Source organism: Ursus maritimus, unplaced genomic scaffold, assembly GCF_017311325.1.
Source record: "Ursus maritimus isolate PB19 unplaced genomic scaffold, ASM1731132v1 scaffold_24, whole genome shotgun sequence".
Classification (NCBI taxonomy): domain Eukaryota; kingdom Metazoa; phylum Chordata; class Mammalia; order Carnivora; family Ursidae; genus Ursus; species Ursus maritimus.
This window is the reverse complement of record NW_024424897.1, coordinates 30,605,107-30,630,044: the sequence shown is the minus strand read 5'-3', so window position 1 is coordinate 30,630,044 and position 24,938 is coordinate 30,605,107. Positions and strand designations below refer to the sequence as shown.

Below are 24,938 nucleotides of genomic sequence, written 5' to 3'. Positions count from 1 at the left end.
TAAAATTTACATGAGTACCTGGAAAGCTGTTGTGGTTGTAGTTGTTTTATTTACTATTACTGGTTTATTAGAAGGGCTCTGACTCAGGAACTGCCAAAAGGAAGGAACGCAAAGGGCGGGGTACGGGGTAAGGGGCACGTGGAGCTTCCCTGCCCTCTCTGAGTGCGTCACTTCCCAGCACCTCGTTCCGTTCAACAATCTGGAAGCTCCAATCACTGGAAAGTTTTCTATGCAATACTATTCGATGAAAAACAGGGTAGGGCATAAAATAGAAACCCACAATGTTTAAAAACATAACAGAATTAAATTCCGTAGGGATCAAAGTTGGAAGAGCTTATACTTCATCTTTCTAAACTGATTTCCTCATAAATAAAACGGGATGATTTTTTTTCGGGTGTCCATTTCATGAGGTTGGCGTAAAGAAGAAAGAAGACAAATGACGCATGTAAACACTCGGCCCAGCATTTCATACATGACAAGTGCTCAATAAATGTTGGTTGTTAGGATGGTATGGTAGTCAGAAATGCAAACTGTAAGACGATAAGGTGGGAAGGGCAAAATTTTTTGCAAAATTATTTCAAGGTCAAACATTTTTAAGAAAAACAAAACTGTAAGAAAACTTGTTTCACGGGACGCCTGGGTGGCTCAGTCAGTTAAGCGTCTGCCTTCAGCTCAGGTCACCATCTCAGGGTCCTGGGATTGAGTCTTGTAGGGCTCCCAGCTCAGTGGAGAGCCTGCTTCTCCCTCCGACCTCCCCTCCACACACTCATGCTCTCTCTTTCGAATAAAAAAATCTTCTAAAAAAAGAGAAAAGAAAACTTGCTTCATTTAATAAAACACCGAAGTGTCTGTGGATGACCTGATTGGGGTCCTGAGTATCTCCAAGACCTGACAGGCCAAGAAGGCCTCCTCAAGACCCTAACGAGATAATGGAAACCACGCACCCAAGTTTGGTTCCCAGTGAGGCTGATGTGGTTTGGTGGGTTGGGGTACAGAGCTGACAGCCAAGGAAGAATTCTTGAGACATCTTTGGTGCAAAAGGTGGTTTTATAGGATACGACCTGGCATAAAGAGCTGCCTCGGGATTGTGGGGAACAACTGATTATATACTTTGGGGTGGAGGGAAGTGAGACAGAGGGAAGTTCTAAAAGGACTTTCATATGCTAAAGAAGACTCACAGGATCCTGGAGGCCTGGCGATTGTCGATTGTTGATTGTCGATTGTCGAGCTAAGGTTGTTTTCCCCTCCAGGTCGGCATTCACTTGACAGTTGGGAGTTTCCTGCAGGAAGATTCTACTCTGCCTGCCTCAAGTATTTGTCCAAGGGCTGCAGGTTATATGGACATTTAATTTTATCTACGTTTCCTTCTGCCTTTGTTTCCCACATTGGATCATGCTAAGGTCAAGCAGGCAGAGCTCTCCCGGCGATACAAAGAAGGCGCACCTGGCAGGAGGGGATCCTGAGAGATGGGTGAAAGGGAGGTACACGGTTTCTCATAAAGACAGCCATCCGTGTCGGGGACGGACCGCATGGCGACGGGAAATTGACATCACTGAAGTCCCAGATGGAACGGGACATGTACTTCTCCACGTCTTTGGTAGGCTCCGTGCTCCCAACGTGATGCTCACAGTTTAGTTCAGTTCAGCAAAGACTAAGCGAGCGCGCTCTGTGTCAGGCACCGACTGGGCCAGGGACTTGGGGTGCAGAGGCGAGTAAGACACTTTCCGTTCCCCTGAAGAGCTCACAGCCTGCGGCGGAAACGGATAACGGTATTCCGGGGAGTCAGTCCAACGTCAGAAGCTGCAGCAGGTGGCAGAGTCTTAGTCATCTGGGGACGACGCGGAGGTGAAGTCGGAGAGGACCCGTCCAGGGAGTTGAAGTGCTCGAAGACAGAAGACAAATCCATTTTAAGGCAGAGAAGGCTTTTAGCTCTGGCACATTCAGCCCACAGCCTGCTTGAAGATCTACACCACGGCATGGATATGGACCTCCGTAACGTCCAGCCCGGCAGCGGGCAGCCCGAAGTCACAGCACAGTTCCTTGCAAGCAACGCCTCCTTCTTGCTGTCACTGAAGACACTACTCCGAGGAGCCCGCTCCGGGGAGTCTCATCTGCCACGAGAGTTGGAAGAAGAGCGGCACCCACAAGGAGACCAAGTTTCTGGAAGGAGGAAACGTGGCTAATTTTCATAAACAGATGAGGCAAAAAGTGGGTGTCATCATGAAATGTTGAAATCCCAGCCAAAGCAAGTGCATAGGTTGGAGCCTGCAGCAGAGCCAACCCCAGTGGGCCAAGAATGCAGCTTGGGGGCCACACTGTACAATCAGGACGAGGCCCATCAGGTTCTTCCTCCGTCCCCACTGGAATGCCAGTCAGCCAGCCATCTCAGGAACACTGACGGCCTGCCCTGTACCAGGGACACAAGGACACCATCCCAAGAAGCCTGAGGATTACAGGGTACAGGGAGAGAGCTAGGAAGGCAAGGGAGGGGACGCTTAACCTAGTGTGGGGGACCAGAGAAAGCGGGAGGGCGTCCTGTTTCTGCTGAGACCTGAAAGGTAAGGGAGGAAGGAGCCAGGTGGGGAGGAACAGGACGTATTTCAGCGAGAAGGGCACGTGACCAGTCCAGCGCTGGGTGTTGGGCTGAGGAGGGGAAATGCCTCTTCCCCAGTTCTGGTCATAAGTCTTCCCTGAAGACTCTTGGCCTCTGGCCCTCCCTTAATCCTCCGCAGTGAGGAAGGGCGGGTTATTTGATGGGTATCTGTTTGCCATGGTCTCAGCCTGTTGAGGGTGATGTGAGGTCACCCGCTGGGAATGCCCGGGGGCACTCGCCTGGACCCCTACTACTGCGGCAGGCCTCCCCTCCTCCCACGGGAGCCAACCTGGCGCTAGACTGCAAGATGCACCTCCCAGCGACCTTCAGGGAACCTTAACGACATGAGGTTTATGACCCACAAGCCCTGCAGGGTACACAGCAGCCTGAGGGCCCCGCCCGGAGGTCAGGGATAACGAGAGTGCAGCCGACCTGGGATTCGGCCTTCTCTGGGTTGGGCGGCAGGTGGAGGGGGTGGGGGGGTTCACAAGTTCACTCTTTACTGGTGAATTTAAAACAAAGTTCTGAAGATCGGACGCACTGCATAGCAATTACAGTCAATTGTACCCTAAAGTTCAAAGTTGCTAAGAAACTAGATCTTAACCGTTTTCACCAGAGAAATTCTGTGACATGACCGAGCGTGGGCGAACGTTGTGCGCGTGCGCATAGTGCAACATACACACGTATCAAATCAACACGTTGTGCACCTGGGGCCTACGTGATGCTGCGTATCAGTTACACCTCGATGAACAGAAGAAAAGGAAACACTTAAAAAAATAAAATGTAAGAGCGAGAATTAGAGCACGGGACGGGAGAGGCAGGGTCCCTCACGTGGACAGTTCTGTGGGTCCCCCAGGGCTCTCTAAGGGGAGCTTCATGGATGGGGCATCCTGGCTGGCTGGCTGTGTGTGGCGCCGGCGGCACGTTTACTGGAGACGGAGGTCCCTGAGACGGACGCCTTGGCGATCGCAGGCTTGGTTAATGGCAGGCGCTTGTGTTACAGTCTAAAAGCTAACTGCCAGGCTCGGACGCTAGAGTATCATTCGACGTGTAGTGCAGGAAACAGGAAGCTCTCCAGATGTTTTGGGTAGGAAAGGACACCAGGTATCCATGCTCGCGTCACTGGAAAGACTGGAAGGGGGGGAAGAGCTGGCTCGAGGACAAGGTCTCCAGGGTGACTCCAAAAGCCCAGGAGAAATGGCCCACGAGCGGAGCTATACCTCGGAGCCCTGCGCTGGACTGAGCGAACGCAGACCGCCATGGCTGCAAGGCAGGGACCTGGAGACCTTAGTCAGGAAGCCGACACAACAGCTTGATAGGCCCCACGGATGGGTGCTGGAAAGTTGCCGCAGGAAAACCTCACCCTGACTGGCCGGCAACAACAACAAAAATCAAAAGGGCCACCCATCAGATATGCACCTGTTTCCAACCAGAACCATAGCTACAAAGGAGTCTGTGACTCCAGTTTTTGGCTTTCTGACCTCTGTAGTCAGGAAGGGCTGGAGGTTGGAAGAGCTGAGCCACCGCACTTGTCACAGTGGTCGTGACCGGTAGACCCAAGCTAGCAGAGGTTCTGGATCTCGGGATCTGGTTTTTCTTTTTCTCTCTCTACCGGGATGAGTGGGAGGCGGTGTCTGCCCTACACATGCCACCTTGCCCTTAGATGGGCTAGTCCAAGGTCAAGGTTGGGGACTGGGCAATAGCAAGTGGGTTTGGATTCAAACACTGAGCTATGTCCTCCAATCTATTTCGATTTTCTTACCTGCTGACTTTGTTTTTTGGGTTTGTTTTTTTTTTCAGTTGTTTCAGAATGTGGGTAGGGAAGAATACAATTTATAGGGTCCTCCCAAAAACCCATCTTCTTTTTTATTTTTTAATATTTTATTTATTCATTTGCCAGAGAGAGGGAGAGAGAGCACGAGCAGAGGGGTGCGGCAGGCAGAGGGAGAAGCAGGCTCCCCACCAAGCAGGGAGCCCAATGTGGGACTTGATCCTAGGACCCTGGGATCATGACCTGAGCCGAAGGCAGGTGCCCAACCGAGCCACCCAGGCGTCCCAAAAACCCATCTTCTAATACGCTGCAGTGCAAAGAGCTGAGGATAGACACCAAATGAGACTGAAGAGGATGATTCTATTAGGTCTTCTGGGTCTACTAAGGATAGTGGATTTGAACATAAGGCCATGAAAAAGTCATAGAGAAGCATATTTGAAGGGAAGACCCTAAAGTTAAAACGCATTAAATGGACAAAGAAGCAAAACAAGGAGAAAATCATTGCGGGAAGTACAATGAGTTGGTTTCCTTACTCTGCCCCTCGTGCGCTGTGTGACCCCTGCATCCCAGTCTCTTCATCTGTAAACTGGACATAATTAAATCTTTATCTCAGGAGAACGAAAAGGGAACACTGCCTAGGATGGTCCTTGCCAGAAAAAGGTCGACTCTGAACCCAAGTCCAACACTGTAATCACTAACGAAGCAAGTTCGCAAAATGAATTTGGACGACAACAGAGTAACGTAAAGCACCCTCTCTCTGAAACCAAACCCCAAACGATGAGTCGGCTTGAGAGTATCTGAAACTTTACACGGCGGCCACACATTTACATTCCGGATTTGCCATCACAGCTGTGGGACCACGGCCAAGTTATGGGATCTTTCCCAGCCTAGGTTTCCTCTTCTTTAAAATGGCAACAAATTACTGTACTTCACTTAGAAGCCTTCGGGAATTAGATGAGAAAACCCACCCACAGCATCTGGTACAGAATAAACGTCCAGAGGCTGCGATACGGTGCTCACGTTACCGGTGGTCAATCCGGGCCCCGCCGTCAGAGGAGCAGGTGTGAGACACAGCTCCTCCCCTCAAGGCAGGAACGCGGTGGGGTGCCCAGTGAGCGGAAGCCGTTCTTGGGGGCCGCACCACTCTCCCTCCACTTGTAAGATGGACTGCACGTCGGGCAGGTGTCAGGACAGATGGACTACAGCCTGGTGAGCTCAGCCTTCCCCCACAGGAGTGTGGGGCGTGTGGGGAGTGAGGAGAGCCCACAGGGCCACACGTCACCATGCTTTCTCCACTGACCCCGCTCCCGACGAGAAGACATCTGAGGCAAGGAAAGACAGAACTACGAGAAGACCGAGTGTCGACCCACCACGACAGCTGGCTTCTAAATGATTCCCGGTGACGGTCAGCTCCTGGTACTCATGGCCTTGCATCATCCGCTCTGCCCGAGCGCAGGCCGGACCTGCCGACTTGCTCCTAAAGAACAGAACGGGGTGTTGAGATAGCACTTTCGAGATCCGTCGTAAAAGACGGTGACCCTGATCCCGCCCGAACTGCCTCCTCTCTGCTTGCTCTGATGCAGCAAGCTGCCGCACTGGGAGCTGTCCGAGGGAGATGTTCCCCAGGCGAGCAACTGGGCGAGACCCTCAGTCCAGCAGCCTCTGAGGAGCTGAATCGCGCTGACAACCTCACCAGTGAGCTTGGAAGCGGGTCCCCCCCCACTGGAGCCTTGAGGTCTCAACTGCAGCCCCGGCCAACACCTTGCTGGCAGCCTCGCGAGAGACCCTCAAGTACAGGACCCAGCTAAGCCATACCCAGGTTCTTGACCCACACAAGCTATCAGATAGTAAATGCTGTAAGTCACAGTTTATGGGTAACTTATTATGCAGCAAGAGATAACAAGTACGCCCAGCAAATAACAAGTCCCTAAGTCTCTCTTAACTAGGCTTCCTTCCCAAAGTGGTTGGTCCATCCAGGAAACACAACCAAATCTGAGTGCTTCGGCCGTCAGTGGGCCACAGGGAATACGTTCCCGGTAATTACTGCCCTAGCTGCCAGCATCCCCCTCCCTCAGGCAGCAGAAAGACCGTATAGATCCGCGACTCCCCATCTTCCTGAGTAAGAACTCAGCGGACAGCCTAAGAAGTAAGCAGATGAACTGGGTGGGATATTAGAGGGTTCCCATTACTGCCCTCATTCAAACAGAGGTGGGCACCAAAAAGCAAACACACGAACATGAAAAACACCCACAAAAACCGAAACTCAACTCAAATGGAGGAAGTTAATGCGAGATACAAAAGTTAGATGAGGAACATTCCTTCGAAGGTCTGTACCAGGAAAGTCTAAATACTTTGCTCGCTCTCAAGGAGGTTAGAGCAAACACAGAGTCCAGGAAACAGGAAATGAAGGAGCAGACAAGAAGACATCAGTCAGATGGTGGAACAGCAGCAGCATAACTGGGGAAAATAAGGCGAATGATAATTACGGAAAATAAAAGCACTTTAGAAATGTCAAAACTTGACCAAATTTGGAGCACCTGGCTGGCTCAGTTGGAAGAACGTACAACGCTTTATCTCAGGGTTGTGAGTTCAAGCCACACATTGTGTGTGGACGTGACTTAAATAAAGAAAACTTAGGGGCGCCTGGGGGGCTCAGTTGGTTGGGCATCTGCCTTCAGCTCAGGTCACGATCCCGGCGCCCTGGGATCGAGGCAACATCGGGCCCCCTGCTCAGCAGGGGGACTGCTTCTCCCTCTCCCTCTCCCCCGCTCATACTCTCTCTCTCTCTCTCAAATAAAATCTTTAAAAATAAATAAATAAATAAATAAATAAATAAAACTTAAAAAAAAAAATCGACCAAACAAAATTGACCAGAGTTTACCAAAAATTGTAGTGATGTTAATGTAGTCTTGCTTTTCCAGCTTTTTCTTTTTTCTTTTTTTAAGACTTTTTAATTTATTTACTTGACAGAGAGAGAAACAGCCAGGGAGAGAGGGAACACAAGCAGCGGTGTGGGAGAGGAAGAAGCAGGCTCCCAGCAGAGCAGGGAGCCCAACACGGAGCTGGATCCCAGGACCCCGAGATCACGCCCTGAGCCGAAGGCAGCCGCTTAACGACTGGGCCACGCAGGCGCGCCTTCCCAGCTTTTCCTGAGATATAATTGACACATTGTGTGAGTTTCAGGTGTACAGTGTATTGATACATTTATAAGTTGCAAAATGGTTAGCACCACAGTGCTTACTACCTGCTGTTGGCAGCCTTGGTTAAAAGTAACCAGAACGGGGGACACCTGGGTAGCGCAGTCGTTAAGCGTCTGCCTTCAGCTCAGGGTGTGATCCCGGCGTTCTGAGATCGAGCCCCACATCAGGCTCCTCTGCTGGGGGCCTGCTTCTTCCTCTCCCACTCCCCCTGCTTGTGTTCCCTCTCTCGCTGGCTATCTCTATCTCTGTCAAATAAATAAATAAAATCTTTAAAAAAAAAAAAAAGTACCCAGAATGAAAACCGAAGGACAAAAAAGTGGAAAAAAGAACTTGAAACAAAATTCAAATACACAGAGGAAAACCTTGCTAATTGAAGATCTGAACCTGGGAATCGAAAAGCTCACTAACGGGGCGCCTGGGTGGCTCAGTTGGTTAAGCACTTGATTCCTGATCTCAGCTCAGGTCATGATCTCAGGGTTGTGAGATGGTGCCCCCTGTCGGGATCTGTGCTCAGCACGGACAGTGCTTGAGATTCTCTCGCTCCCTCTTCCTTGGCCCCTCCCCCCTTCTCTCTCTCTCTAAAAAAAAAAAAAACCACCCAAATTAAAACATGGACGTACTATCTGAAGTTATCAATCTATAAGATTAAACAAAGAAGCATACAGCAACCCGGTGTCAAAATTAACTGTTTATAAAATTTTTTTTAAAAAAAGTCAAGTTGGTTTCCAGTTTCTCAGCAACAGCTAATGCCAACAGCGAAGATGAGATGCGACCCAGGGCTCTGCCGCTGCGTCGGTTGCTGCTCACAAGGTGCAGAACGGAAAGGCGTTATCTCACATGCACATTCCAGGTGTGGGAACTCTGAATCCAAGAAAGAATAACTGAATCTAATTTATGGAATCAGTCAGGATTCGATCAGAGAAGTGGAACTGTGTGCGTGCACGTGCGTGTGTGTGTGCGTGTGTGTGTGTGTGTAGGGATTTGACTCCTGCAGTGTGGGAGCTGGGTCGGCAGTCTTCCTGAGGCTGGTGCCTTCAGAATGTGATGCTGGGGACTGAGGGCCACCGGGCCAGCCGTCAGGAAGGGACAGGAGACATAACAGAGAAAGCACAAGAGCAATCTGAACCCCGGGAGCTGGAGTCCACGAGGACAGTCCGCGGGGCAGAAACTCATGCCAGCAGGGCCCTCCTCCCAGGGCTAAGCACCCGCACCCGGCCCAAGAGACAGAGATGCTCTGGGGGGATCCACGGGAAGGCGGGGCCGTGGCAGGCCTGGCTGCTATTGAGCTGAGCCGGCAGAGACATGACAGAATGTTGGAGCTAAAATTGGCTGCTGGTCTCATTTTCATCCTCCAGGTCTCCATGAGAATTTCTAGTCTTTGGGGCCATTCTAATCAGAAACATACAGGAAAGGTAATTCTGGAAAATATAATCTGGCCTACGCAAGTGGGAACGTTACAAAGACCCCACGGTCCATCCCTTTTTGACTTGGCACCTGTACACATCGCCTTAAACCACACTCTCCAAAGAAAGACAGTAGCAAAATCACACTTCTGAGTAACACGACACAATATCCCCCGTATGGCCAAAAGCACACTGACCTTCTCCCCAGAACAACAGCAGGGTCCCTTGCTTGTCTTTGAAGAATGTTCATTCTTTTCCGAGCTGGTTCATACTCCCTTTTTGACATCTTAAAATTTAAATACTTACATATAGAGTTACTTCTTATGAGCACATCTTAAATTAGAAGATAAAGGGTGGAGAGATCAAAGAATTGGTTAATATTTATTAAAATATATTCACATCACGATAAGGAAGGAACACTCGTATCTATCACAGTGTCCCACCGCAGGTCACGAGGTCACAGCTAGTATTTATAACTTACCATCGGTCACTACTTACTCCATACTTCTTCTGTCCTCAGCAAGGACTTCGGTTCATCATAGTTCCTCACCTAGTGGAATGACGCAAACCTTGTGGAGGGTGTGGGCCATTACCATATAAATTGGGTTATTATGGTTTTCCTTTGACTTTAATCAGGGGCTATGGAAGTACTATAAGGTACTGCAAAGGATCTCGGGCATTCTCCCACCTTATCCCCACTGTGTGGTAACAACCCAATTTCTCATGGATAGTCAGGATCAATCACCCAGCCAGTACTTTGCCTGTTTATTCAGTGCCCAAAGACACCAGATGGCAGCTTCCAGCTCCATTTCAAGGCAATCCTTGCTGTGTCTCCTGGTGAAAGCATTTCTCCCTTTATAACTAAGACTTCTAGACCAGTAGAGAGGCCAAAGTTGCAGGAATGGGAAGCAAAAATTTGACTATTGGATCAACGGGGCTGATAGGGAGAGGAGAGACTTTCATCTTTATGCCTTGACCCCTGGACTCCTGGATCCAGGGTGTGGGAGAAGCACGATGTTGATTTAGGGCATATACCACGTGCCGCAGGACATTGCCTCAGCCCTGCAAGGTATCGCCACCTAGCTGATACTGTAACCGAATCTTCGGTCATTCAGCCACGTGTGAGGGCAGTTGCTTCAAGATGATGGGGGAACATGGTAAGACCAGTGAATGCCAAGGGCATGAACCCACTTCTGCCTTTCGTTGGCTGTGAATACCATTATGGCGGATGACACGTTCTCTAAGGCCACAGATGGCGGTTTTGGCAGAAGCCCTGTGGGCAGGGAAGGCGAATCTATGTCCAGAGCAAGCGTCAATTCCAATAAGAACAACTTGCTGCCTTTTTCATAATGAAAGTGGTCCAATGTAATCAGCCTAACACCAGGTAGCTGGCTGATCCCTTCGGGCAATGGCGCCGTGTCAGGGGCTCAGTGTGTCTCTTGTGCTGGCAGATCACTCGGCAGCAGCTGCAGTCAGGTCAGTCTGGGTGAGCACAAGTCCACTGCTGTCACTATGGCCACTTCGGTTGGCGTTGAGTCCACAGGAGTTGCTGGGGAAGGAGGCTGTCGGATGTCTACGGAGTGGGTCATTCCATCCATCTGGTTATTAAAATCTTCCTCTGCCCTTTGGCGAGCATTCACGGGGAACACAAGTTAGCTTCGTGTTCTGTCATTCAAAGGCCTGTCCTCCTACCTCTTCCTCAGGCCTTTTGATTTTTCAGTTGTGTCCTTTCCAAGTCCAACTACCCAGCCAAACGATGATTTGGTGCAGACCCTTTCTTCTGACCATCTCTCCTTCCAGGCAAATGAACAAACAAGTACATTGTTCCAAGTTCTGTCCACTGGGAGGATGTCCACTCCCTGTCCACTCTCAGGTGATGCATGCCCACCACGCAGAGCTATCTGTAAACGAAGCCCCAGACTTCCTCGCCCCGTGAACTGTCACAGGGAATTGCCCATGAAGGCATGGGTGTGGGCTGCGAGAGAATGTAGTGTAGCAGGAAGAGGGCTTTGGGCATCTTGGAATTGGTGACAGCACCTCAGGGCAGGAGAAGATTGACTTCCTCGGGCAGAGATGGAAGGGCTGCGTCTAGTGGCAAAAAAGGTCTGAGGTCCCTAGCTTCCCTGGCATCTGCCCTTGTGGCCATCCTGATGCACAAACTCAGGTTCCTTCCCAAGTAATACTCCAGCTTCTTTTCCCTTTTTTTTTTTTTTTTTAAAATTAGGCTCCAAGCCCAGCATGGGGTTTGAACTCGGGACCCTGAGATCCAGAGTCACATACTCTATCAACTGAGCCAGCCAGGCGCCCCCTAACACCCTAACTTCTAATGAAAGAAACCCTGTGAGGCTGGGATTCATTTGTGTTGTAATTCAATGCCAGAAGGACTCACAAGACTCGGTAAGTAGTTACACTCATGGCTACATTTTCTTCCAGCAAAGGACACCGAGCAGAAGCGGCAAGAGAACAAGATGCACTGGTGGGGTCCAGCGGGATCCAGCGTAAGCCTGTCACGTTTTTCCATGTCCGAGAGCACACGGGAGTGCTTCACCAAATAGCGAACCACGGGTAAGTGCGGGGTGCCCATGCCCAAGGAGGCCGGCTTTAGTCTCAGGTCCGAGGGGGCTGGTCATGTGGACATAACCCACTATTTTTTTTTTTTTAATTTAAATTCAATCAGCCAACACACAGCACAGTATTAGTTTCAGATGCATCGCCCGCTGTGAACACTCCCCTCATGTTCCACGGGAGGACTCTGGGTTTGGTTTTCAGTATCTCGGCCCAGCAACCAGAAGCCACAGTGCTTCCTTCACGGTCATCACAGAGGCCATGACATCCCTTCTGCAGACGGTGAGCTGCGAAGTAAAACTTAAAGGTCCTGGTTTTTAAATTAAAGACATCATTTTAATTTTAAAGAGATGTTACAACTCTTTGACTAAACAATTGCGCCTTTAGGAATTTATGTGAGAAAATAATAAGGATGTGTCCGAAGCCAGAACTGTCAGCATGACTCCCCAGAGCACTGTCTCTAGCAGTGACACACTGGACATTGCTCACACGCAACACGTGTGCACCTGGAACGTAATTTTGCATTGTGCTTTGGGGTACGTCCACAAAATGGAATGCTCAGCAGCTATTAAAAATGTCACAGGAGAACATTTATTGACATGAAGAGGTGTTTAGGACAAGCTGATATAGGAGTCAAGGAGTCAAACAACATATAGTAATGATTCCACTTTTGTAAAAAATATATATGCATAGATAGCAAAAAAGGCTTGCAAGGATGGACACTAAACTGGTAACGGAGCTTCCCAGGGAAGGGAGTAAACGAGTGTTTATTTTGTTTACCTGTATTTCTCTTTTCCCCATAAATCACATGATTTGCTTTCGCAATACCAAAATGTCAACCTATTTCAACCCTTCATTTTGATTAAAATGATTAAAACACATCCCTTGGGAAAAAAATGGGAGGTTTTCAGAAGCAGAAATGAATTCCAAGCTGCCGCGGGGGCAGCGAGTCTGTTCTCCGGAGAAGCGGGCGGGAGCCTTCACGGCGCCGGCAGGCCGGGTTCCGCGGGACAGCGGCGCCCCTTAAGCGTCAGGGTTCTCGCTCCAGCCCCCGTGCCCTGGGGCCAAGCAACTCCCCGCAGGTCCGTCCTACTCTTGCTGAGTCACCATCCTCATCATCTTCAGAGCCATGTCCCCTTGGTCAGAAGGAACCTGGAACCAAACGGTATCTGAGCCCACGCTCCTGGTTCTCGGTCCAGGCGCGACATGTGAGACCCTGCTCCCAGGAGGAGTGTGGGCTCCGAGACAGCAGCCTGGGAGGGACATCTGCACCCGAGTGCGCCCCTTACGGGAGGGTTCCATGTCTGAAATGACCCCTGTGTGGGACAGAAGCTCATCAGGTTGCAGGGGTCTAAAGAAGTTAGCACTTAGGACAGGACCTGCCGCCCCATTTGGGGCTGATCTGTTGATTTACTTATTTATTTTTAGAGAGAGCGAGCGATCGAGAGCAGGGAGGGGTGGAGGCACAGGGAGGGAGAGAATCCCAAACGGACTCTCCGCTGAGGGCAGAGCCTGACTTGGGGCTCGGTCCCATGATCCTGAGATCCCGACCTGAGCGGAAATCAAGACTCGGACACTTAACTGCCTGAGCCCCCCCAGGCATCCCTGCTGATTTCCTTGTAAGACCTGTGCTTATGTTACCAGGACCCAGCCTGTTCAAGGAAGAGGGGAGAGTCTAAACGTATAAAGGGTCCTCTGGGAATAGAGTACAAAATAGCCAAGAGGGAAGCGAACGGCAAATCTGTCAACAGATACAACAAATACGATGCTTTGTTTGGGCGGCGACCCGTCTTGGTATTATTGTTATTATTCAATTTTCTTTTGTTTTTCCTTTAGATTTTTCAAATAGGTTCCACACCCAACATGGGGCTCGAACTCATGACCCTGACATCAAGAGTCACATGCCCTACTGCCTGAGCCAGCCAAACGCCCCATCCCTTACATTTTTCAAATAATTCCTTTATAAACCCCCTTCCCACACACCGTTGAAAAGGGGAGGGACAGAGGCCTCAGTTTCTCCTCCACAAAGATGGGCGTCCAGTTGACGGCCCCAAGTTCTGAGCGTCCATGGCTCCATGATTCTCTACAGCACCCTGCTGTCCCCAACCCTCTTGCCCAGCAAGGTCCCCTGGAAGCACAGGCACAGTGGGGTATATACCAAAAAGACATTTCATCAACTAAAGCGGAAGTGGTTGGGGAGAATTTAATAACAGTTTCCAGGAGCTATTTTAAGGCTACCCTAACTGATGTCTTGGTTCTCTCGGGGACAAGCCAGAGGAAATGGGGCTGAACTCCAGCACAGGAGCGAGAGCATGTGCTCTCCTTCCTCTCCTCTCCTCCTTCCCTTCCCACCTGCCCCCGCAGGGACACTTCTCACAGCACTGTGCCCTAAGACTTCCTGCTAGCTTCCTCCCTAGTTGATACTGAGGGTACTCAGAATACTTAAACCCTAATGGGGAGGCGCCTGCTTTCAGCTCAGGTTGTGATCCCAGAGACTTGGGATCGAGCCCTGCATTGGGCTCCCTGCTTAGCGGGGAGTCCCTCTCCTCCTGCTAGCTCATGTGCTCCCAAGTGCACACGCACGCTTGCTCGCGCTCTCTCTCTCTCTCTCTCTCTCTCTCTCTGTCTTAAATAAATAAATAAAATCTTTAAAAAAAAAAAAAAGCGCCCTAACGAAATGCCCTCCTAACCCTGCTGCCTTGTTCATGGTCTCTTCAGATCAAGTTTCTTAGCAGGGCAGGCTACTACTTCCTTCCAGTTTCTGAGAGGACGTTGTCCTCCTCCCTCACTGCTCATTCATCAGCTCCACCCTTTCCATGCTGGCTTCCGGGCTTGCCCCTGCACTGAGAGCGCTTGCCACGAATACTACAAGCACTAGGAATACCGCTGTGCCCAAACCACTGCTGACACTTCGCTCCTTTATCTGAGTTGGTGGCAGCTTGGGACACCAGCGGCCTCTGGGGACTTTGCAGGTGCCCACGTCCCTGGCCTCCCTCCTGCTTTTCTGGCTGCCTTTTCTCAACTCTCATTTGCAGGTCCTTCTTTCACTTCCTGCCTGTTAAATACTGGGGTACCCAGGCCCATCCCTGGCCCTTTTTATGTTCAACTCCCAGATCTCTCTCTCCAAGAACAAAAATCTGACTCGGGATCATATATACACAGCGTATCTATTCAGTCTCCCTGTGAGCGTCCCACTTGGCGGTTCTACAGGCAAACAGGTACCAAGCCCTGCCCGTTCTCCCTTCTGACACGTCATCAAACTCCTCTACTTCTCCCCCTCCTGGATTACTACAAGAGCGCCTTAGAGGGGCGTCGGGGGGCTCAGTCAGCTGGGCGTCTGCCTTCAGTTCAGGTCACGATCCCAGGGTCCTGGGATGGAGGCCTGCTTCGGGCTCTCTGCTCAGCAGGGAGTCTGCTTCTCCCCCTGCCTGCGGCTCTCCCTGCTTGTGCTCTCTCTCTGTCAAGTAAATATATAAAATCTTAAAAAAAACACAAAGTGCCTTAGATCAGCTCTTTGTCCCAGTCTCATCCCAGGCCCTCTGCTGCTAGAATGCCGTTTCTTAGACAAACTGGCAATTTTACTCCTTTGCTTTAAGACCCTCGATGGCACGCCGTTCCTTTCAGGATACACGCAAGCTCCCTAATGAGGTATCCCCAGCTCATCCCTCGCCAGGGCCCCCTGAGGCTCCTCTGGACCTATCCATGCTGTTCTCCTTTCTCCTACGCCTCCCCTTGCCTAGCCAATGCCCCTAAGGAGCTGCGTTCTGGAAAGGGCACTTCAGTTCCTGCTGAAACCTCTCTTAGCGTCTCCTTGGCCATCCGAGTAAACACGCTCCATCTGCTTGATGGACAAACGGAGTTCAAAGACCAGTTTTCTCGGCAGACCACACCCCGCAGCCCCTTCTCTATGGAGATTCTGTCCTAAGCACCAGGCTCTCAAGCGGAGAGAGCTGCCCAGAGGGCACCTTACCACCCCTCCCTAAGACTCTCCTCCAGGCAACCGCTGTCCTGGGAAGAACAGAGACCCTGCATTTAAGTGGCCAGACCAAAGCCTAACCGTGAGGGAAGCAGCTGACTGCTTGGGCAGCTCTGCAGGTGTCTGCGTGCGGACGTGCAGTGGACTTATCCCTCCAGAATGTCCCCCGGCCCATGGACAGCCACTCGGTCAACCCACACCCTAAGGGGAGGTAGTGTGTTCGCTTAGCAAATGCAGGAGAGAGACAACCTCATCTTTGCACACAGAGCCTCTTCCAAACTGGAATTCTGGAAGCTACTGCCGCTCGAACACTCCCCCCACCTTGTACCATGCACTGCGACTCAGCTTTCCAGAGCGCTGAACTTGGGTTTTCACTCCCCGAGAATGTTAGGGAAAGACGGCTTCTCCCTTCCTCCCCCAAGGCAAATGCATAAGAGGAAAGTAACATTAAACTCATTTCAACTAAAGAGTAAAAGAGAGCCCAGCTTCAGGCTCTCAGAAGGATTTAGCTTTTCTCAGTGATAATCTCCAGATCCAAAGGAATGAAGCACTAAGAGCAGGATTTCATGAGAGACCTGGAAACACTCCCCAACCCAAAGCACTTCTCAGACCAGCCCGGGCAGCGCCCTCACGCACAATCAGCGGCCCGTGCTTCACCCCGAGAGCAGCTAAGAGCCCACGACCAAGGCTGAGGGACGCAGCCTCACCATGTGCCCGGCTCTGAGGATCCAGTAGAAGGCCAGGTTCTTGTAGGACTTGATGAAAGCGGACGTTTCCGAAGACTTGGGGTCACTGTACACGGCCTTCCACTTGAGCTGACTGAATTCGGGCAGCCCCGTCCACTTCAGTTTCCGCACCCAGGCCTCCTGACCTGGCAAGGGGGACAGAGTGGGGCCGGCATTAGCAGCTGGGTGGGGGAGAAACAAACTTCTAGAGCCCATCAGTTCACCTTCCCTGAGCCGGAACGTGCACAGAACTCATCCCCAGATCCGGTTAAAAGGCAAATCCGGAGTCGGCAGGTCTGGGTAGGGCCTGAGACGCTGCCTTTCCAGCAAACTCGCAGTGATGCCCACGATACCTGGGAGAAACCTAAACGCTGAGAAGCCTAACTACTCTTGCCTCTGCCTTTCCCACCGCTGTATGCTCTGAAGGAAGGAAACTGGGGACGTCTGGAAGCGGCAGGACTCGCCGGAGGACTGAGAGGTCGCCGGGTCGGGGGACGCGCACGTGGACCACCTGCGCAGGCCATGGAAGAAACACAGGTCCCCTTCGAAGCGGCCCTCAGCACCCTTGGCTTACAATTGGAGGAAATAGCCAATCCCGCGGACCTCAAGGGGTGTGTCGTACCTGTCAGACCGTGTGCCCTGATTTACCTGGGGATTCGGAGAACCTGCCTCCGTCTTTACCCGGTCCTACTGAAACAGAACCACAAAGGCCACTTCCCCGGGTCCTCAGGGTTAGAGGCAGTGGGGTTTAGTTACAACCCAGCTTGCAGGGCTTACCGCCTGCTGACAGTGCCAGAGACTCAACAGCCCATTGGCCCCATGGCCAGGAAAGGGTCTCTTTTCCTATTTCTGTGGTGGGAGTAGGTGTCGTGCGTTTCTTAATTATACTTAAGGGCCTCAAAATCTGGCAGGCCCGGGCTTCTCTAAGGGGCACCGTGATGAGAGAGCAGAAGGCTGGCTGAGGGCAAGCACAGGCTGACACCCTGCAAACTGCCCCACTCCCCCATCTGAGTGCCCTTCCGCAGTCCCTGCGGGCTGCCCTAAAGCTAAGGGAAATAAAAACAAATGGTTAACTAACAAATCACAGTCCAGCAAGACCTCTGCCTCCCTCAGTTTACAACTGTCTCATGATTTACAAGAAAAAACCCTTATCAATAACCTAACTTCCAGAAGGAAACTCCCAACTGTCTTAATGTTAATGCTTCACTAGAGGGAGAAACCACCTTACCCTGACAAGCGCCAGGCCTCCAATACCTCGTAGGTCCTCTTTAGCATACAAAAGTTCTTCTGAAAACCTTTTTTCCTTACCCCCAACTCCATACAACCCCAGGGCAGCAGCTCTTTCCGCCCACGGGTCCTGTCCCTGTGCTTTCATAAAATCACCATTTCGCACCAAAGACGTCTCAAGAATTTGTTCTTGGCCGTCAGCTCCGCACCTCGCCTACATTCAAAAACTGCGCCCACAGCTCTGTCCTCTTCAAAGAGGTCAAGGTTGGGGCAGATGCACGGAACAGGAAATGGCCTTCCTCCTGGCATTTCAATGTCACCAGACCCAGGACTGGCATGTCCGGGGCCAGTTCCCTTCCAGCTCACCCCACAGAAATGCCTCCACGTGCCCTGCAGCGCGTGTTCCTACCTATGGTGTCCACGATGAGATCGAGCTGTCCGTTATAGATGGTCACATTGACCCCCGCTTCCAGCAGCTCGTCCACGATGCTGATGACCGGCTTCATGAAGTCCCCCTCCATGTTCTGGAAGACGCTGGCAGACTGGCCTGCACACAAGGAAAGAGAAAGCGGTAAGAGCCTACAATCTGCCAGAACAAGAGGCACCTTTCAGCCAGAGCATCCTGGGCTCTGGCACCCAAAAGAGCCACTGTACTTCACCTAACAAAGGCCGGACACGCCCGTGCTTCACCAACAGGGACCGGCCGGCCCAGAAATCCATGCCGGAGCCAGTCACCTGAAAGGGAAGCATATCCGCACCGCGCTCTATTCACTCAAGTGCTTGTGATGACCGCAGGCCCATTTTTACCAGGGAGCCTGATGTGGGGTTCGATCCCACGACCCGGAGATCATGACCTGAGCTGAAATCAGGAGACGGATGCCTAACTGACTGAGCCACCCAGGCGCCCCCAGATGTCATTTCTGATGAGGAACTGAAACCTACGGAAGGCTGATGCCTAAGCGAACAGGGAGCTACACGAAACACTCGTTAGGCCAGGGCTCTCGGAACGCTCTCTGCTTTGGGGCAGGTGTCGGCTTTCCTCCTTTGCTAAGTGACACCGGGGCCACGTTGTTAAGTTCTGTGCAAGTGGCGCGACTCTAGTAATAAACCAACGCGGAGCCAGCCCTCAGGGAAGCCACGGGGGACGAGCCCCAGGCAAGAGAGGAGATGGTCGGCTCCGCATCCCCGCATCCCCGGCGGACTGCTGACCGTCCTCGCCGCCACACGGAACCCCACAGTAACAGCGGCTACTATTCATTTCTGTCCGCCAGTCACTGGGTTAAGCAGGCACTTCACAAACATCCCATTTCCTCGTCACCAACCCTGGGAGGTAAGGAGTCCGAACTTGTGCAGCGGTTAAAGCAAACCAGGCCCCGCGAGGCTACGAAACATGCCCAGGGTGAACGAGCTCGTCAGTGGCAGGCGGGGCTGTGAGCCCAGGCCTGCTGGGCTCCCCAGTGCGTACGTAGGCTGAACTGCAAACCGGAGCTCAAGACGCTGGGTGTGGGTATCCGCCGGCAAGTCTGTCCTTTCCGGACCAGACACAGCTGCGGCCACACAGAGCTTTCTCTATCAGTCATCGCCTGCAAAAATGTAGTCCCCTGGCCCGTCCAGCTGCACGGGGCAGGGAGGGTCCTGTAACCAGAGAAGATGGGGCTGGAAAACGCAGTCACAGGGATCAATGGAAGGGGTGGAGAGGAAAAGGTGCTCTGGCAGGCTCGACCTTAGCTGCCTTCCTGTGATGGCCCGCACCCCTATTCTCAGTGCCACCCGGCTCCCCGTGGTGGTACCCACCCTAAAGCTCTGACACCAGATTCTTTTTATTTGATCTAATTAACTCCCCCCTCCCATTTCTAGAAAACTCTAAGGGGTGAGGCAGAAATGAAGACACTGGAGCTGGGAGGAGTCCTCTGTGAACTGCAGGTTGGAAGGATGGCCCGTGTGCCCTGAGGACCAGGGCTGGAGCCAAGTCTTAGCCTCTCAGCAGCTGTCAAGGGGCTGCCCCAGAAAGGCACTGCCTTGGGGTAACTCAAACATAAAGGAAGCCCTCCTTAGCTTGGCCTGTCTCCCCTCCAGGGATGTGGGAGTCCCACTGGCTCACGGCCTCCCTATAGCACGGAGCAGGAAGTTATCCAAGATTTCTACCTGGTCCTGGTCTCTGAGGACCCCCAAGAGTTTCTAACATGGCACCCACAAGAGAATGCAGTAGACCCTGGAACCACATCCAGCATCAGGACCAGGGGGAGCCTGGCCAGGGAGCTGGTCAAAACCTGCCCCAAAGGACCTTTGTCTGGAAGTCATACCCACAACCAACTGCGGCTTTTGGGTGTAGCTTTTTTTGTTTTAATCTCAATTTTTTTTTTTTTTTTATTATGGAAAACCTCGAACTGATACAAAAGTCCGAAGAGTAAGAGGATTCCCAGGGGCTCACCATCTGCCTCCAACAATTACCAACACCTAACCCATCGTTCATTTCCCTTCCCACCCACCTCCCTACCAGCCTCTCATGCTGAACCAATTTGGGCACGTTATTTACTGTCTCCGTATTTGTTTGCTGGTCTAAAAGTGCAACCAGTAATTCAGTCCTGCCTGCAACCTGTCCTCACCACCAACAAAACCCCCTCTTCCAAGTAAGGCCCTTGCACTGGCACCTCTACTGCCCCGCAACCCCACACACGGCACTTAATTAGGGCACGGGAGTACCTCCCCAGGAGCAATCCTCAGGAATAATTTTGAGCTTCTTTCTGATGGGACCGTTCATGAGCTGACTCAAGGCGTCCTGCTGCAGGTGTCTCACGTGGCGTTGGTAAAGATGAACTGAAACAAACTGGCACCCGGTGAGTCAAAGGGCTGGAAATACGACTAAGACAACGTCTCTCCCAAGCTGCCGGCATGGTGTGCTAAGAGGGAGGCTTTCAGCGGGAAAATGAAAAGCGTCACCTTCATTCACCCCAGATGCAGGAAGAAAGCCAGACAGACGCTGAAAGTGGAGATGCTTTATTAAGTTTGATTGCTGCCCTTTGTGTGCTTTGGGGCTATGGAGATTTCCCAGCCCGGTCAAAGGGAGTCAGCTGAGAAGTGGCCTTGAAGGCTCCCGCAGCCTTTAGAGGCCTCCTATGGAGGGAGGACGCCAGGCATTCGGCACCCACAGCGAAGCTGGCTCAGCTGAAAGGCAGCTCAATGCAGCCTTCAGAAGGACTGTAATGCGCAACGTGCCGAACTTGGTTCCCACACTTCAAAAACACTACGCTAAACGAAAGATGCCCGATGCAAAGAGACCCCCCTCGGCATGGTTCCATTTATATGAAACGTCCGTCCTGGAAAGGCGTATCTAGAAACATGGACAGACGAGTGACTGCCTGGGGCTGGGAGTGGGGATAGAAACCGACTGCCAGGAGACACGGGATCTTTCTGGCATGATGGAAATTTCTAGAACTGGACTGTGGTGATGGCTGTGCAGCTCTGTGAATGCACTAAAACCACTGAATCATACACTTAAAATGGGTGAGCTCTGTGTTATATAAATTAAAGCTAAAAGAATTGATTCCCTCTTGCATGGAGATGGAGACAGGGGTCTAGCAATGTCAAGGTTCACTCACCTAGGGGGCTCTGGGTGAATTCTAGGCTCGACTTCACGGCAGACATGCGAGCGCTTTTAGTTAAAACGTTATAGAAGTTTACCCCATCCGTGTTCTGAAATACAGAATCATATTCGGCTGTTTGTCTTCTTTATTTACCCATTATAGAAGTGGCATAACCGAAAGGCACTCGCTCTCCACCTTACCCAAGGGTAGCTTAAACTTTGTAAATTCGCCTGGACCAGAAAGAAACCCAGCTCTGAGGGCTGAGACCAGCCGTCAGCCCTATCTCGGGGGGGAGTGAGCAGCTCATCCGAGCGGAGCTCCGATGCTGGAGAAAACCAAGGGCCCGCGTGTTCATTTACGGGGAGAACAGGGCCGGGGAGGGTCCTGCACACTCGTCCTCGGCTGTGCATCCTTCCCTCCTGGCTCGCTGGGGGCAGAATGTTGCCCGGCAAGGGTTCGAACGCTCACGTTTGCCAGACATATCGTTCCTTATAGCATCCACAGATTCGGGCAAGGGACAAGCGGGTCTTGCAGGCCTCGGGTGGCTTTTTGACCTCGGCCCTGCTCAGACTCATCGGCTTTATCATTTAGCACGTGATGATTTTCAGATCTGCGGGGAGTCTCAGGATAGTGCCAAATCCTGACGGCACCGGCCAGCGGGCCCTGGCTCCACGGGAACAAGGCAAGTGGGCTGCCCCCGAGTGTGTCCCGTTACCTGTTCAACGACCATTTCTGCTTTCCCCCACAGCTGGGTGGCCTCTTTGAAGAGCCCCTTATTCACGGCATCCAGGACATCCTCTGCAGCCTGAGACACTTCTGCCAGGCCTTGGTCGTCGAGAAGAGACTGGAATGCAAACCGAGAATGAAAAGGCCCACTTTGCTCCGAGACACAGACCTGGCATCACCACCGCTTGGGACGGGCGGCAGAGAGAGTGGGAGGAGAAAGGCCTACAGATGAAAGCGTATTGTCAGTCACGTCATCACTGATGAAAGAAATATGGCAAAACATCAGTGGAGTCCAGATGGCGGGTATACGGGTGTTCACAGGGATCTTTCAACTTTTCTGCACATGTGAAAATTTTTATCGTAAAAAGTTGAGGGGATTTTCAACATTGTGTTTCTTGTACCTGGAGAAATGGGGAACTGGGCTGAGGGTTCATTAAATCTCCCTCGAGGGAGCTGTGTGAACCTCCTAGGTAAACCCAGCCAGCCTGTTTGTCCTGGGGACAGAGCCAGGAGAGGTCAGCTGGGCTGCTTACCACGGAGGGTGCAGATGTGGGGACTCCTCTACTCACCACGCTGTACAGGAAAGGTCCCCAGGAGAGCACCGAATCTAAAGGAAACCACATACGTACAAAGTCAGTCCGCCGTGGCTCTGCCCTCCCAGAGGAAACCCAATTAGCTTCCTCCTCCCAAAGCAGAGACAGAAGCAAGAAAGCCGGTGGTTTCGGGTCTGTAGGCTCCTTAACTCACCAGTGTCCCTGCAGGGCCGAGGTCTCAGTGGTCGGGAGGTGGGAGGATATGGGGGCCTTTCTGTTGACTCAGGGCTAATGATGTTAATTTGGCCTGATACTGGAGCAACGAGTGAGTCACCGCCAGCGACGGCATCCCCACAGGCATCTGCGTGTGCGTGCGTGCGTGTGCCCGGAGTGCAGGGTCCTCTCTGCCAGACCTCTAGGCTTTCTGCCAGCTCAGAGTATTTCCCCCGCCCTCACATTTCCCCAGTCTGGGGCCACTAGCTCCTGCCAAGGAGCTAATTAAGGAAGAAGACTAAGCATTTTGTAATTCACGTGCCTCTGACTATACTGTCAACCAATTCTTTTCAATTCCACAAACATATTGAGAATTTATAAAGGGTCTGAAGCCAGCAAGGAGATACCAATGAGTAAAACAACGCCCGCCCTCGAAGAGAAGAGTGGGGCTTGGTTTGACAGATCGCAGTTCCCATAACTCGAGGTAAGGCCACGGCCACTGAGATGTGCCAGCACAGAACGAAGGACCACAGCCTGCACGTCTGAATACATCACTCCTTTGCTTAAAAGCCTTCAGTCGTTCCCTAAGACCAAGCATCTCAAAGTATGTTTCAAGTAACCTCAGTACAGCAGGAATTCAGCCTAGGTATTAGAGAAGAAAAAATGCTTCTTCAGTTAAATACCTTTGAGGCTATAAAATATAGAACATTTCCCCCCCGAATGACTTCTCAGAGCCTTTAACATGCCTGTGAAACCTTGACGAAGTGGAGCCCGTATTTACCCCGGCAACTTGTCTGACTGTGAAGCCCTTTGCACGGTACCTCCCTGGTGTGGTAGCGTTCAGGGTACACCCCGAGAAATGCAGGCATGCCAGGTCCTCCGGAACCTCGCTATCGGCCACCTCTCCAACTCAACTATCAAGCTCGTGCCTTAGCTTCTTGAAATAGAGAATCGTCTGCAATTCTCCAATGCGCCCCATTCCCTGCTTAATCTAGACCAGGGAGGGACAAAACTTTTCTATACAGGAGCAAACAGCAAACATTTTTTGCTTTGCAGGTCGGGCGGCCTCTGTTGCAACTACTCCACTCTGTCCTGGCAGCCTCCAAGCCCCTGGAGACAACATGCAAACGAATGGGTGTGACCTTGTCCCAGTAAAAGGGCGGTAGGACAGACTCAGCTTGTAGGCTGTGGTTTGCCAACCTCGGATGTGCAACAGAACTTTCTGCAATGATGGAAATGTTCTCTATGTGGTCCGGATCAAGTCAATAGCCACATCGTGGCTACTGGGTGCTTGAAATGTGGAGAGTGCAATTCAAAGATCGAAATTTTTATTGTATCTTAATTAATTTAAATTTAGTTGCATATGGCTATGGCCACCATCTTGAACTGTGCAGCTTTTCTTGAAGATGTGGAGCATGTCTGTGCGTCCTTCCTAGCACCTAGCACCATGCCTACTACCTAGCAAATAATAATTGCTCATACAAATTAACAGTATTTCTCCCTCAAAAAAGGAGTATTTCTGGGATGGAGGGGTGGAAGTTAAGTGGATCTGAAAGGAGGGATTCAGATCTGGGCAGAAGAGTTCTTTCTTTCTCCTTTCTTTCTTTCTTTCTTTCTTTCTTTCTTTCTTTCAAGATTTTATTTGGCAGAGAGATAGTGAGAGAGGGAACACAAACAGGGCGGGTGGAAGAGGGAGAAGCAGGCTTCCCGTGGAGCAGGGAGCCCAACGCGGGGCTCGATCCCAGGACTCTGAGATCATGACCCAAGCCGAAGACGGACACCCAACGACTGAGCCACCCAGGCGCCAATCCCCTCTTTTTTTAATTGAGAGAGAGCATGCGTGTGCACTAACAGGGAGTAAGGGGTGTGGGGGGGTGGGGAGGGAGGGGCAGAGGGAGAGGGAGAAAGAGAATCTTAAGAAGGCTCCACAGGCAGGGTGGAGCCCAACATGGGGCTCGATCCCACAACCCTGAGATCATAACCTAAGCCAAAAATCCAGAGTCTGATGCTTAACCGACTGAGCCACCCAGGCGCTCCTGAGCAGGAGGATTTCTAAGGGGAAGTAGGTCACAGCAAGGTGAAAAAAGGTAGGTTTTGGACAGGCTGAGTAGCACTTGCAAAGCCTTGAGTCTTGTGTAGCTAGTGTTGTGGGTGAGAGCGTAGATTCTGGAGCCTGCTGCGGAGATGAATGCCGACTTTAGCTGTGCGACTTCAGGAAAATTGCTTAACCTCTCTGAGTCTCAGTTTCAACATCTCCAAAACTGTGATGATAACAGTCTCCATCCCATGGAGCTGTCGTAAGCGTTAAATGAAGTTAACACATGCACAGTGTTGAGTGCTGTTAGGAAACTGTGATGAGAGCCCAAAAAGCAGCACGAGGCCAATGGCTGTGATTTTGAGTGAGACGGGGGGGGGGGGGGGG

General features: G+C 51.5%; 1 protein-coding gene and 1 long non-coding RNA gene across 5 annotated transcripts in view; both read right to left on the bottom strand.

The window, feature by feature from the left end:
- Positions 1–808: 808 nt before the first annotated feature.
- Positions 809–7,719, bottom strand: LOC121105025. Of its 3 annotated transcripts, none has more exons than XR_005837459.1 (3): positions 7,609–7,719; positions 5,735–5,841; positions 809–3,724 (listed from the first exon to the last, which is right to left on the bottom strand). It is a non-coding gene; the product is annotated as an uncharacterized LOC121105025 (long non-coding RNA). The 3 variants fall into 3 exon arrangements; XR_005837458.1 differs by lacking the exon at positions 7,609–7,719 and adding an exon at positions 6,633–7,597; XR_005837457.1 differs by lacking the exon at positions 7,609–7,719 and having other exon boundaries at positions 5,735–6,624.
- A 4,381-nt stretch (positions 7,720–12,100) lies between these two features.
- Positions 12,101–24,938, bottom strand: part of SCPEP1 (serine carboxypeptidase 1) — a 33,915-nt gene continuing 21,077 nt past the window's right edge. For both annotated transcript variants that reach the window (XM_040640875.1, XM_008695616.2), the window contains exons 7-13: positions 22,340–22,377; positions 21,760–21,888; positions 21,060–21,153; positions 20,164–20,277; positions 17,870–18,007; positions 16,216–16,379; positions 12,101–12,684 (exon numbers count right to left, since the gene is read on the bottom strand). In XM_040640875.1, coding sequence (XP_040496809.1) covers positions 12,622–12,684; positions 16,216–16,379; positions 17,870–18,007; positions 20,164–20,277; positions 21,060–21,153; positions 21,760–21,888; positions 22,340–22,377 — 740 coding nt within the window. In that variant the 3' untranslated portion in view covers positions 12,101–12,621. The remainder of the gene's footprint in view (positions 12,685–16,215; positions 16,380–17,869; positions 18,008–20,163; positions 20,278–21,059; positions 21,154–21,759; positions 21,889–22,339; positions 22,378–24,938) is intronic.